Source organism: Oryctolagus cuniculus, chromosome 12, assembly GCF_051225735.1.
Source record: "Oryctolagus cuniculus isolate XC-2025 breed Fujian yellow rabbit chromosome 12, ASM5122573v1, whole genome shotgun sequence".
Taxonomy (NCBI): Eukaryota; Metazoa; Chordata; class Mammalia; order Lagomorpha; family Leporidae; genus Oryctolagus; species Oryctolagus cuniculus.
The window spans coordinates 17421441-17435231 of NC_142878.1; the positions used below are offsets into that span (position 1 = coordinate 17421441).

Here is a 13791-nt window from a genome sequence, read left to right on the forward strand (position 1 = left end):
GTGCAGCTCCAGCCATTGCGGCTATCTGGGAAGTGAACCAATGGATGGAAGACCTCTGTCTCTCTCTCTCTCTCTGTCTCTCTGTACTCTTTCAAATAAATAAATCTTTTAAAAAAAAAAAGTTGCCAACACATGATTAGTGCCTTGGCCACCACTTCCCAGTGAGCTGCAGACAGAACAGATAGTTCTGCACGCACATTCACTGGACACAGGGGGCTTTTTCAGAAAGAAGAAATGACATCATAGAACAGCCCAAGAAGAGAAGAAAAAGAAAGGAATTAAAATACTAGTTCTCTTAACTGTCCTTGCCAAGTGACTATTCACACCTGGGGAGCTAGCATCCACTCTGCCCATAGCTTGAGGCAGTGTCACTGGCTCTTTTTTAAGAGCCAGAAAGCCATTCCCCAACCCTGTCATGTGACATTACAGCCAAGACTGGGAGCCTAAGAGCAGCCCACAGGCACACTGGGGTGTCAACTGAGAGAGAAGACATGAAGTTGAGGAATCTAACAGTTGTGCAAGGTGTGTAAACACTTTTTTTTAAGTAACTATGTCTAGTAGTATAGTATATTTAAGCAATTAAAACATCACACTGTTGTCATTCCTCAGTATTCACAGGGAATTGTTTCTAAGACCAAAATCTGTGGATCCTCAAGTCTCTCATATAAAATGGCATAATGTTTGCATATAACCTATGAATACTGTAAATCATTTATAGGTGACTTACAATACCCAGTAAGTTGTAGACACTACATAAGTAGCTGTGATACTATATTGGCTAGGGAATGACAAGAAAAAATCTGTACATGTTCAGAACACAATTTTTTATTTCCAAATATTTTTGATCAGCAGTTTGTTGAATTCACAGAAATAGAACCTATGACTAAGGAGAGCAAACTCTATCAGCAATTTTAACAAATGCAAACTACTAAAAAGTGCCTAAATAGCAGCCAAACTGTCAGGACACTTCAAAGTAAACATTTTAGGTAGATGTTTTAATAAACACAATTATACCTCAATAAAGTTGTTTTTAAAAATACAAATCCTGAAAAATACAGTAGCTAAAATTAAGAAGTCAGTAAATTAAAAGCAGATTGAGAAGCCCTGTGCTTTCACCTGCTAAGGATGAACTCTTTAGGAATTACCTTCCTGCTATAATCAACCAGATAAACCAGACACAACTTACATAACAGGTGTCGCCAAACTTTGGACAAACAGCACAGAACTGTGATCCCTGAGAAAACAGAAATAAAGGAAGACTGCCCCAGCTTAGTGCCCAGAAGTAGCTTCCATGCTGCAGCACAGGCAAGGGAAACCCAAATAGAGCCCAGAGGTCTTGAGAGTTAAACTGTCACATATGCTAAGCTCTGGAGATGGGCAGAGGTAACATGGGAGTCTTTGGCTGAATACTGAAACGGGCATGGGTTGAGGAAAAATCATCTAAGGTTGTTGGGGAAGGAAGTATGAGTAGGAGCAATCCCCATGATTCACACAGTATGGGAAAAGCTTGTGTTCCCACAAATTAGAATGGAAAGACCTCCCAAGACACCAAGCTTAAGATAAGACATAAGTAGAATATTGCCTTAGTGGTGTGGATAAATTTGCCCAAGAGTAAAGGCTGTGTGGATCAACCTTAAGAAACCATAGCATCAAGCTTTGAAAAATTGGTCCCAAGTAGCTTACATGCTAACAAAACTAATATTCTTTAAAGAAATAAAACAAAATCTAGCACAGAACACAATATTCATAACATCCAGAATTCAATCAAAAATCAGCAAGCATGTAAATATGCCCATAACCAGATCAATCAACAGAATCAATCAATAGAAATGCAAAACATGCTGCCTACGCTCAGCAACAGAGTAAAATAATCTGGTAAGGAATGAAACAAAATATATGAAAAGGGCTTAAAAAGAACCTCTAAAAATAAGAATGTTAAAAGTGAAAATGCTGATGAATTTCAAAATCTGTAAAACCCTGACAAGATTAGTCCAAAATATGGAAATACAAATAATCAAAGTTATGAATAAACAAGTAAGCAACGCTACCTACCCTACAAACATAAAAATCATCACAAGATGTGATTCCAAACTATTTTACCTTAATTTGAAAACTTAGAGGTATTTGCTATACAGGCATTCTTGAATTAAGTCTTGGAAAAGTTGAAGGGGGACTCTAAATATGGAGTGTGTAAAGAGCTAATGGCAAAGCACAGAAGAAACAAAACTCCAGGAGAGAAGGGGTGGCATCATCCTCTGGACATCCCAGTATTTTGCACAGATAGAGTACCCATCTTCAGTCATTATGTTTATGTAATATCATTCTTGTCCTCTACTAACCCATGAACTAGCACCCTCTCCAGGGCAAAAGCCATTTCCTGTTCATCTCTGTAGTTCAGTCACATTCCATCTGGACTGAGGGCAAGGTATTGTTCTTCAGTTACAATTAAGATGAGAAATAGCATCAGTCATTGCAGAACTAAGGGCTCACAGTAAATAACATGCACCACCATTACATCATCCCTGCTTATCTCTCTTCAAAACTGGACTAGGAGCACCTTCTGGGAAGGATCTGTTTTTCTTTTTTTTATAAGATTATATTTATTTATTTGACAGAGTTACAGACAGTGAGAGAGAGAGACAAAGGTCTTCTTCCGTTGGTTCACTCCACAGTTGGCCAAAATGGCTGGAGCTGTGCCGATCCAAAGCCAGGTGCTTCTTCTTGGTCTCCCATGCGAGTGCAGGGCCCAAGCACTTGGGCTTCCTCCACTGCCTTCCCGGGCTACAGCAGAGAGCTGGACTGGAAGAGGGGCAGCCGGGACTAGAACCAGCACCCATGTGGGATGCCAGTGCCGCAGGCAGAGGATTAACCTACTGCGCCACAGCACCGGCCCCTGTTTTTCATTCTCATCTCGCTGGTGCTTAATAGTTTGAAGAATAAACTAATAATTTTTAAATGGTATCAGTCATAAACTCCTTTTTAAACTTCCATGTAGATGTTGTTTTCTAAAAGTCCTGACACGTAACCATGGTTAGCTATAACCATGCTAACATGAGATGGCAGGTGTGACAATTACAATTAACACCCTACCAAAAAAAAAATCTATTTAGTCCCAACTGAAGAAATGAAAACAAGGAATATGTATACATACTCACATGAAAATACCTAAAATAATCAAAGCACATATGAAGTTTTATAGGAAAAGTAGAGTTTTTAGAAAAATCATCTAGTTAGAGGACTATCAGTTATTTTGCTGTAAAACTACTAAAGTTTTACCAAAGTTGGAATCAATGTTTTACAGTAAAGTCTGCTATGGTATTTTAATAGCACTGTGATGAAATTTATACAAAACTACACATTGCTTTTCTTTCACTCCTATTCAATTTCTCCACCAAAGCAAAATCTAGCGCCGAAAATGGCTTTGGTCGAATAGACATAATAATTCCTGAAGAAAAGCATAATGAGGCATTGTGTGTTTGGGGGTACTTTTACTTAGACTGAAACAGTAAAGTTTTCAGATTTTTTAATAACAGCACAGGGACATTTAAGTTAACTATGCTGCATAATGCTTTGAATTAACCTGACAAAATGCCATCTACAAAATTACCAAATCTTTTATATTGTAGAAATTTATTTTAAAATTTATTTATTTGAAAAGTAGAATATGAGAGAGAGAGAAAACAAGATTTTCCATCCACTGATTCACACCCCAAATGTTCCCAATGGTTGGGGCTGGGCCAGGCAGAAGTTGGGAGCCTGGAACTCTACCTGGGTCTCCCACATGGATGGCAAGGGCCCAGGTACTTGGGCCATCTTCTGCTGCTTTTCCAGTTGCATTAGCAGGGAGCTAGATCCAAAGTGGAACAGCTGGGACTGAAATGGAATGGCAGCCTCCCAAGCCACAGCTTAACTTGCTGTGCCACAATGCTGGCCCTTTAGCAAGGAATTTGGTAAACAAAAATGCTTCTATTGAGGCAGCTATACTTAGATATTAGAGGTAAAGAACACCTTTTAGAATCTACTCCATGCAAAAAATGTCTGTGTGTATCACTATTGCTGCAAATACAGTTTTGTAAAACTTTTATACTTCTGCCAAACTAATGGTTAAGAATGTTATACTACTATAGTTTTAATCTGTGATTACTTTAAAATTTACTGTACATGAGTGAAACAGTCATTTTTATTTGTGTTTTAAAATTTATTTATTTACTTTTGAGAGAGATCTTTCATCTGCTGGTTCACTTGCCAAACAGCAGCAACAGCCAGATCCGGGCTGATCTGAAGCCAGGAGCTTCTTCTGAGTCTCCTACATAGGTGCATTGGACCATTTGCCACTATGTTCTTCAGCCATTAGCAGGGAGCTGGATCAGAAGTGGAGCAGCTGGGACTTGAATAGGTGCCCATATGGGATGCTGGCAGCACAGGCAAAAATGGCCATTTTTCCATTCAATTATTGTTTATAGCTGTTGTCTTTATTCCCACTAAACTGGGGTCCTTTTGCTTTTTACTCATTAAGCGTCTTATTTGGTGAAGTATTAAGCCTATTTATAGTAATATAAATTTAAAATGTTATCTCAAAAATTAAAAAAAAAAAAGACAAGGAGAAAGGAGGCTGGGAGGGAGAGAGGGAAAGAGTAGAGGGCAGAGGGAGGGAGAGAGGATGAGAATATTATAGTCTTAGAATTGTATCTACACATCATGTTGAACCTGGTAAAAACTAAATTTAAAATTTTAAAAATATGTAAAACAATAAACGAACAAAAAACAATCTACCCCTACAGGACCAACATCATGGTGTAGTGGGTTAAACCGCCATCTGCAGTGGCAATATCCCATGTGGGTGCCAGTTTGAGTCCCAGATGCTCCACTTTCAATCCAGCTTCCTTCTAATGTGCCTGGGAAAGCAGTGGAGGAGAGCCCAAGTGCTTGAGCCCCTGCAATCACGTGGGAGGCCTGGAAAAAGTTCCTGGCTCCTGGCTTCTGCTTGGCCCAGCCCCAGTCATCTTGGTCATTTGAGGAGAGAACCAGCAAATAGAAGATCTCTCTCAGTCTCTCCTCTCTAACTCTGCCTTTCAAGTGAATAAATCTTCAAAAAGAATAAAAAAATCAGCTACTAAAAACATCAATTAAGTTACCTATATCCACAAAATTCTTACAAATATCATTTGTCATCTGGATAATGAGAAAACTTGAGAATTTACCAAAACATCCAGTTTATGCTTTTTCATCATCTGCTATTTCTTTTTTTCTTTTCTTTTTTTTTTTTTTTTTCAGGAGCCAGGTGCTTCTCCTGGTCTCCCATGGGGTGCAGGGCCCAAGCACTTGGGCCATCCTCTACTGCACTCCCTGGCCACAGCAGAGAGCTGGCCTGGAAGAGGGGCAACCGGGACAGATTCCGGCACCCGACCAGGACTAGAACCCGGTGTGCCAGCGCCACAAGGCGGAGGATTAGCCTAGTGAGCCACGGCGCCGGCCCATCATCTGCTATTTCTAAGCATAAAGTGAAACATTACATTCAGTATGTTTAAATGTAATTTTAAAAGCTTACTTTTGTGCTTCATTATTTTAAATGGACATTTAGAGGAAGAGACTAATAAATGATCCTGACTTTACTGATGCTCAACAATGCTGATAGACTTAAAAGGCTGGGACAAAAGAAGCCAATCTCAAAAGGCCACCAACCATTTGATAATCTTGATAGAGGCAGAGAACTGTTCACTGGTTGCCAGGGGTTAGAGATGGTGACAAACGAGAATCAGTGACTAACAAGGGTAGCAGAGGGAGATCTTTCAGTCCTGTAACTGTGGTAGTGGTCACATGGTTAGGCACATGTGAGAGAATGACACAGAACTCTCTCTCCTGCTGTTCAAATGTCTATTACCTGGTTTCCTATTGTGCGGTTACAGAAGATGCAATCAATCACTGGGAGAGTCTGCGAAAGGGCACACAGTGTCCTCTCCACTTTGCAACTTCCTGTGAGTCTATTATTATTTCAAAATTAAAAGTTTAAAAAAATTGTTTGATGCGTATCTAATTTCATGTGCTACTTCAAAGAACCCAAAATAGAAACTGTAGGAAATTCATCTGAGTGCAGCTTATGCAAGAAAGAGCAAAGTAACTCCTATTCTGGACACAGGCTCGAAGGCACAACCTGAGTCTCACACCAAGATTAGCAAATAAACACACATGTCTCAGAATAACATGTTTTTAAGAGATCATGTTCTGTTTTTTATGGCCCCTTTGCTTAAAGGGACTTTTTTGGTTCACTCAAAAGATAGCAGAACTTTTACAGAACAAATACAATAGTGATACGCCGAACACCTCTTTGCTCTGTATTGTATTGCCTCATCAAGAAAACGGTGACGGCCGGACGGCCGGCGCCGCAGCTCACTAGGCTAATCCTCCGGCTTGCGGCGCCAGCACACAGGGTTCTAGTCCCGGTCGGGGCGCCGGATTCTGTCCCGGTTGCCCCTCTTCCAGGCCAGCTCTCTGCTGTGGCCAGGGAGTGCAGTAGAGGATGGCCCAAGTGCTTGGGCCCTGCACCCCATGGGAGACCAGGAGAAGTACTGGCTCCTGCCATCAGCGCAGTGTGCCGGCTGCAGCGCGCTGGCCGCGGCGGCCATTGGAGGGTGAACCAACGGCAAAGGAAGACCTTTCTCTCTGTCTCTCTCTCTCTCACTGTCCACTCTCCCTGTCAAAAAAAAAAAAAAAAAAAAAGAGAGAGAGAGAGAGAACGGTGAAGAAAACACAGTGATCCAAGTGATCAAGTGATTCCACACAATTATCAGAAATCCATATCAAAAAAAAAGTGTTAATGTATTAAGTGGAGGATATTCTTATGTCCCATAAGTTATAGTTATATCTAAGTAAAAGATGTATCACTCTTGGGTGCTTCTTTAAAGTTAATTAAATTTCTAAAAAAAAAAAAAAAAAAAAAAAAGTGAAATTAACTACAAGATGGAATAACTGAACAGCCCTTGTCTGGACTGTTGAGAAACAGTTTGTTTATTTTGTGTGTGTGTGTGTGTGTGCAAATTGTTGAACTCTTAGTTACTGAGTTGGTTTTCTTGTATAAAGTTAATGGAAAAATGGATCTTAGTGGAGAATGGGACTGGAAATGGGAGAGAGAGGAGGAGGCGTGGTGGAGAGTCGGTACAGTGGGAAGAATCACTATATTCCTAAAGTTGTACTTATGAAATGCAAGAAGTTTGTATTCCTTAAATAAAAGGTTTCTTAGGGAAAAAAATAAAACATAAATTAAAAAACGAGAGTGCAATTTATGTACAAATCAGATGGATGCCTAGCAGGTAACAGGCACTCTGTTAGAAGCTGCTAATGCAGGGTCCTAGGCGTAATACTCAAAGTCTGTGAACAAAAAATTGAGTCTCAGAGTTCTGTCCAATAGAAGTATTCACACTCCAGAACTCTTCCTTCTGAAGTTACTGAAAATGTCAAGAGCACTTCAAGCAGAAAATAGATTTGCTAAATCCTATGGCTAAGAAATATCTTCAACATATATATGTCTTTCACACATATTATTCATTAATCAGGTGTCAATTCTGTTTCCAAAACTAATGCTCAAAGGAAGGAATGAGGCACAGCACAAAGCTTGCATCTGAGGCATGTCTGCAGGGCGGACCCCAAGAAGTGATACTATGTCTAGCGGATCCCAAGAAGTGATACTATGTCTAATTCCTCAGGTCTGAACAACATTCATTCCTCACCACTAATAAACAATGCTGAAGAAACTAGATACAACAAGGGTCAGCAACCACTTTTTTATGCTACTTAAATAGTTGCAAGACTCATGATTCTTTTTTTCTCTTGTGCACTATCTAAAACCTAGTCTTTACACTTACTCCTGGAAGTCTGGAAGAATGTTGAGTAATGGCTGAAATGTCTAAGGGTCAACTTCTGTGTACTACAGAATAAATCGGAAGTGAAAATAACAAGTGCTCCACAACACACCTCAGGCTTCATTCTGTGTACACCTGCCTGACTCACCACAGGGACTCAAGTCAGCTCTAACTGGCTTTAGATTAAGACACTAAAATTCATATTCAATACTTATTCAACTATGATTATGAAGAGAAAAAAAATTCACTAAGTCAGGTTCTTTTCTTCCAAGTGTTTCAAAATACATAAAACACTAATATAAAAGCAATTACTCAAACAGGTGTACCTGAATCTCAAGAATTCAGAAATAAACTCAGCCAACCACAGTGGTGGCAGGGCCTAGCTGCCACAAAGAAGACATGTTTCAGACAATGTTCATGTGTATGGTCAAAAAAACTCCAAGACTGTATCTGTGACTAACTGCATAATAGGTCATTTTAATTTCTGTTCTGTGGAAAGCATAAGCATTCCAACAAAGGCTTTTAAAGTGTTTTTTTCTTTTTCTGCACCTTTGCTGTTGATTGCTGAATGTAATAGTCTGATCATGACACTGAATAAATGTGCCTTCAAAAAAAAAAAACCTCAGAAACAAGAAATTATTCATCTCTCAACTCTCCCATCCACTTAAATAAAAGAAAAGAAAAAAAAAAGTAATAGCTGAAGGGCTGGCACTGTGGCATAGCAGATAGAGCTGCCACCTGCAGTGCCAGCAACCCATATGGGTGCCAGTTCAATTCCTGGCTGCTCCACTTCCGGCCCAGCTCTCTGCTATGGCCTGGGAAAGCAGCGGAAGATGGCCCAAGTGCTTGGGCCCCTGCACCTGGGTGGGAGATCTGGAGGAATCTCCAAGCTCCTGGCTTCGGATAGGCGCAGCTCCAGCTGTTGTGGCCATCTGAGGAGTAAACCAGCAGATGGAAGACCGACCTCTCTCTCTCTCTCAGCCTTTCTGTAACTCTGCCCTTCAAATAAATAAATAAATTCAGGGGCCGGCGCTGTGGCACAGTGCGTAAACACCCTGGCCTGAAGCGCCAGCATCCCATATGGGTGCTGATTTGAGACCCAGCTGCTCCACTTCCGATCCAGCTCTCTGCTGTAGCCTGGGAAAGCAATAGAAGACGGCCCACGTCCTTGGGCTCCTGCACCTGCATGGGAGACCCAGAAAAAGCTCCTGGCTCCTGGCTTCAGATTGGCGCAGTTCCAGCCGCTGCGGCCTACTGGGAGTGAACCATCGATGGAGGACCTCTCTCTCTATCTCTCTCTCTGTGCAACTCTGACTTTCAAAATAAGTAAGTAAATCTTTAAAAAAATAAATAAATCTTTTTAAAAAGTAATAGCTGAATAAAAGAAAATATTTCAACAAAAACAAGAGTAGTTACTACATCAATTCTTGACCCAATTCATTGTGCTCTGTCTCATCTAACATTATACCATTAATAAAAATCTTTCATCCACAACATAGTGGACATATGCCTAGCTATCATATCTACTGGTACTCAACACCTGTTTAAAAAGATGGGGGAGAAAAGGGAGCAGGCATTATGGCAAAGTGGCTAAGTCATCACTTTTGATGCCCGCATCCCATACTGGATGCTGGCTAGAGTTGTGGCTACTTGTACTTCCAATCCAGCTTCCCGCTAATGCATCCTGGGAGGCAGCAGGTTATAGCTCCGGTGCCTAGGCCCAGCTACCCACAAAGGACACCAGATGGAGTTCAGGCTCCTAGCTAATGCAGACATTTGAGCAGTGAACCAGCAGATGAAAAGTGTCTCTTTCTGACTATGTTGTTTGGCCTTTCAAGTGGATGAAAAGAAACACTGTATAAAATTAAAAAGAGGCAACAATACTTCTTTACAACTATGATCAGCTACTGCTTAGGAGACACTACATGATTTCCTCATGACCAGCATTGTCCTATGTTAAGATGTTATTATAGTGGCTGGCACTGTGGTGTAGCAGGTAAAGCTGCCACCTGCAATGCCGGCATCCCATATGGGTGCTTGTTCGAGTCCCGGCTGCTCCACTTCCAATCCAGCTCTCTGCTGTGGTCTTGGAAAGCAGTGGAGAATGGCCCAAGTCCTTGGGCCCCTGCACCCATGTGGGAGACTTGGAAGAGGCCCCTGGCTCCTGGCTTTGGATTGGGTGCAGCTATAGACATTGTGGCCATTTGGGGAGTGAACCAACAGATGGAAGACCTTTCTCTCTCTTTTTCTGCCTCAACCTCTCGGTTACTCTGCCTTTCAAATACATAAATAAATCTTCTTAAAAAATGTTATTATAGGGGCCGGTGCTGTGGTGCAGTGGATTAAAGCCCTGGCCCAAAGCACCAGCATCCCATATGGGCACCAGTTCTAGTCCTGGCTGCTCCTCTTCCGATCCAGCTCTCTCTGCTGTGGCCTGGGAAAGCAGTGGAGGATGGCCCAACTCCTTGGGCCCCTGCACCCACGTGGGAGATCTGGTAGAAGCTCCTGGCTCCTGGCTTTGGATCGGCACAGCTCCAGCCATTGTGGCCATCTGGGGAGTGAACCAGCAGATGGAAGACCTCTCTCTCTGTCTCTACCTCCCTCTGTAACTCTGTCTTTCAAATAAATAAAATAAATCTTTTTAAAAGATAAAATAAAATAATTATAAAAGATTACTTGGAAAATACTTGACAATGGTTAACTTCATGGAGGAAGAAAAAAACACATACACACACCACAAAATATTTCAGATACTACTTTTTTGCTTGCGTTCCAAAAGCAGTTTCTCCAAACTGACTGCAAACAAAACTACCTTGGTGCTAAGAATTAGCCACAATTGGGTCGGCACTGCAGAGCAGTAGGTTAAGCTGCTGCCTGCAGTGCCAGCATCCCATGAGGACATAGATTTAAGTCCAGGCTGCTCCACTTCCAATCCAACTCCTTGCTAATGCACCGGGAAAGCAGCAGCAGATGACCCAAGTACCCTGGCCCCTGCCACCCATATGAGATACAGATGGAATTCCAGGCTTCTAGCTTTGTCCTGGACCAGCCCTGGCCTCTGGGGGAGTGAATCATCAGATGGAACATACACCTCTGTTTCTCTAACTCTGCAGTTCAAATAAATAAATCAGAAAAAAGAGAATCACCCACAGAAATATTACAGTTATTATTTACTTAGTAATTTCCTGACAAGCTTGCAAGTATGTTATTAAACCAAAACACTAAAGTCTAAAGCCAATGATCTGTTTCTTCATGCTCCTAATGTGAAAATCTGAGTGTTTTTCTGAATAAGATCTGCCACAGTATAAACAGAACAGTTCAGGGTCCAGCACTGTGGCGTCATGGGAAAACCGCCACCTGCAGTGCCAGCATCCCACATAGGCGCCAATTCAAGTCCCGCTGCTCCAATTCCCATCCAGCTCCCTGCTAATGTGCCTGGGAAAGCAGTAGAAGATGGTCCAAGTCCTTGGGCCCCTGCACCCATGTGGGAGACCCAGAAGAAGCTCCTTGGCTTCAGATTGGCCCAACTCTGCTGTTGCAGCCATTTGGGGAGTGAACCTGTGGATGGAAGACCTCCCTCTCTCTCTCTCTCTCTCTGTAACTCTGCCTTTCAAATAAATCTTTTTAAAAATTCACTTAAAAAACAGTTCAAAGAACTCTTATCTTTTCAGAAACACAAATAAAGATCCCTAAAATGAGTAAGATGTTGGGACAGGCCTTTTGGTGCAGTAGGTTAAGCCCCTGGCTGGGCCACCAGCAGCCTATATTGGAGTACCTGGTTCAAATTCTGGCTACTCCATGCTTCAAATCCAACGTCCTGCTAACAAGCATGGGAGGAGTAGACAACAGTCCAAGTATTTGGGTTCCCGTCACTAACATGAGAGAACCAGATGGAATTCTGGGCTCCTAACTCCTGCTTGGTCTACCCCTATCCCTGAAACAGAGTATGGAAGAGTTCTCTATTTCTCTGTCACTCTGCCTTTCAAACAAATAAATCAACCTTTAAAAACAAAAGAGTGAGTTTCTGCAAGCCATAATAAATTACTATATGTCAGTTCCCCAATTTTCCCTTCTAGTTAACTGAGCAACCCAAAAACTGTCCATAACAAACAAACAACAGCTTCCAAGTTATTGTTCAGCATGACACAGGCTTCTTAGAACAATAAAAATAAAAAGGGGAAAATGCTGCATAACTAGATCTCAAGTTTCTTGCACTTATAAATAACTGCTTACAATGCAGCCACCTGCGATCTACAAGAACAGCCATAAAAACTGTTACATTTTAATTATAGGACATAAGCCTGTTTCTGTAATCTGGAAAAATCCAACTGACAACCCTTTACATATCCTTTAAACACAGCCTTAACCGGCAATGTAAATATGGAGGCACGAGCATAACCCAGAGAAAGGCAAGTGAAACCCCACCTGTATGTCTGTTTTCAACCATTTGGAGTCGAGGCGAGCCTGGGCAGCCAAACAGAAAGACTCGGAGGGCATCTTTCCTGCAGCGTGCTCCCAGCTGGCAGGCCTGCAAGTCAGAACAGAAATGCTGAAGCCCTAAAACCTTTTTCAGCGTCTACAAGGACCCTCCCGCAAGGTCTGCTGCGGCGAAGAGAGAAAAAGCGGAGCGAGAAGAGGTGGGGGAGGGGGACTAGGGGCGGGGAGAGGGAAAGATGGCAAGGGAAGCAGGCGAAGCCCACTTCCACCTCGGGCAGGGCTCGCCCCGTTTCGGTCCTACGCAGGCAAGACCTTGAGAACGGAGGGTCACAGGAGACCAGATCTCAATGTCATGCCCCTTCCCTTCAATTCCGAAGGCAGACACACAAACCGGCGACAAGAAGCCCATGACTTCAACGAGAAATGACACCAGCGTGCATCTGCCGCTTGACCCCAGACCCGTGCGTGGTGCACGAAACACGTTAATCAAAAGTCACGTCTGCAGAGAAATCCACAACCATAATCACTCAGAAAGGGAAAGACAGGAGGAGAAGCGCGCCGCGGGCGGTCCCCGCAGGCCCAGGTCCGGCCTCCGCGCCAACGCCCTCCGACCCAGCCCCCCGTCCGCCGGCAACAGGGCCGCACCGCCCCAGCCTCCCGCACGCCCCAGGCACCGGGACCTGACGCACAGCGGCCCGGCGCCTCGCCCCACCGGTGCGCGGACACAGCCTCCAGCCGCCGCTAGCTCCGGCCGGCGCTCGCGATCCCAGCGCCTCTCGCGGCCGGAGGGGCGGACCGACGTGGGGGCTACCGCCCCTGGCGCCCAGCCAATCGCAGAGAGGCTACTGCGCGGGCACAGCCAATGGGGAAGAGGAACCCCTTCGCCGCTCCTCCCTACTCCCCTGCTTTCTTCGATCTCTCATATCTTCCTCTTTGGATCTCCGCCGCTACAGCCAGGGCCAACCGCAGGCGCCGGGGGGGCGGGACTTCCGCCGTACGCACCGGCCCGCGCACGCGCTCATGGCCGAGATTTCGCAGGGTTCTTGAGTCCAGCCTTTGATGGTCACGTACCGTGGAGGGCTCAAGGGCTGTGTGGGTCAGGCGACTGGGTCAGCAACACAGGATGAGGACACAACTCGAGAGGCCAGCGGGGCCTGCAAGAGCTTGGAGCTGTCTGTGCCACAGAATGCAACAAAAATCTTGAGGACTCCGAAAAGTAAATGGAAACAGGAATGGAAGAAAATCAGACCTCAGGGTACCCCTGAAACAACGGTGGTCCAAAAATAAAATGGAAACGTAAAACAATGGGAACCATACAGAGTGTGTTTCCTGATCATAATGGAATTAAACTGCAAATCAACGAATAATAGGACAATCTCTGAACATTTGGAGATTAACATACTTCTTAATAACCCAGGAATCAAATAAAAATAATCCATAGGCCAAAGGACTCTCAAAGGAATTAGAATGTATTTTTAATTGTATATAAATTTAGTAC

The 13791-nt window shown here is 43.3% G+C and overlaps 1 protein-coding gene across 2 annotated transcripts in view; it reads right to left on the bottom strand.

The window, feature by feature from the left end:
• Positions 1-13254, bottom strand: part of HERC2 (HECT and RLD domain containing E3 ubiquitin protein ligase 2) — a 231075-nt gene extending 217821 nt beyond the window's left edge. The window contains exons 1-2 of one of the 2 annotated variants that reach the window (XM_051822208.3): positions 12983-13254; positions 12282-12384 (exon numbers count right to left, since the gene is read on the bottom strand). In XM_051822208.3, the coding sequence (XP_051678168.3) occupies positions 12282-12353 (72 nt within the window). In that variant the 5' untranslated portion in view covers positions 12354-12384; positions 12983-13254. Of the gene's footprint in view, positions 1-12281; positions 12385-12973 lie in introns of both variants that reach the window. The other variant, XM_051822209.3, reaches the window with a different exon arrangement.
• Between the last annotated feature and the right edge of the window lie 537 nt (positions 13255-13791).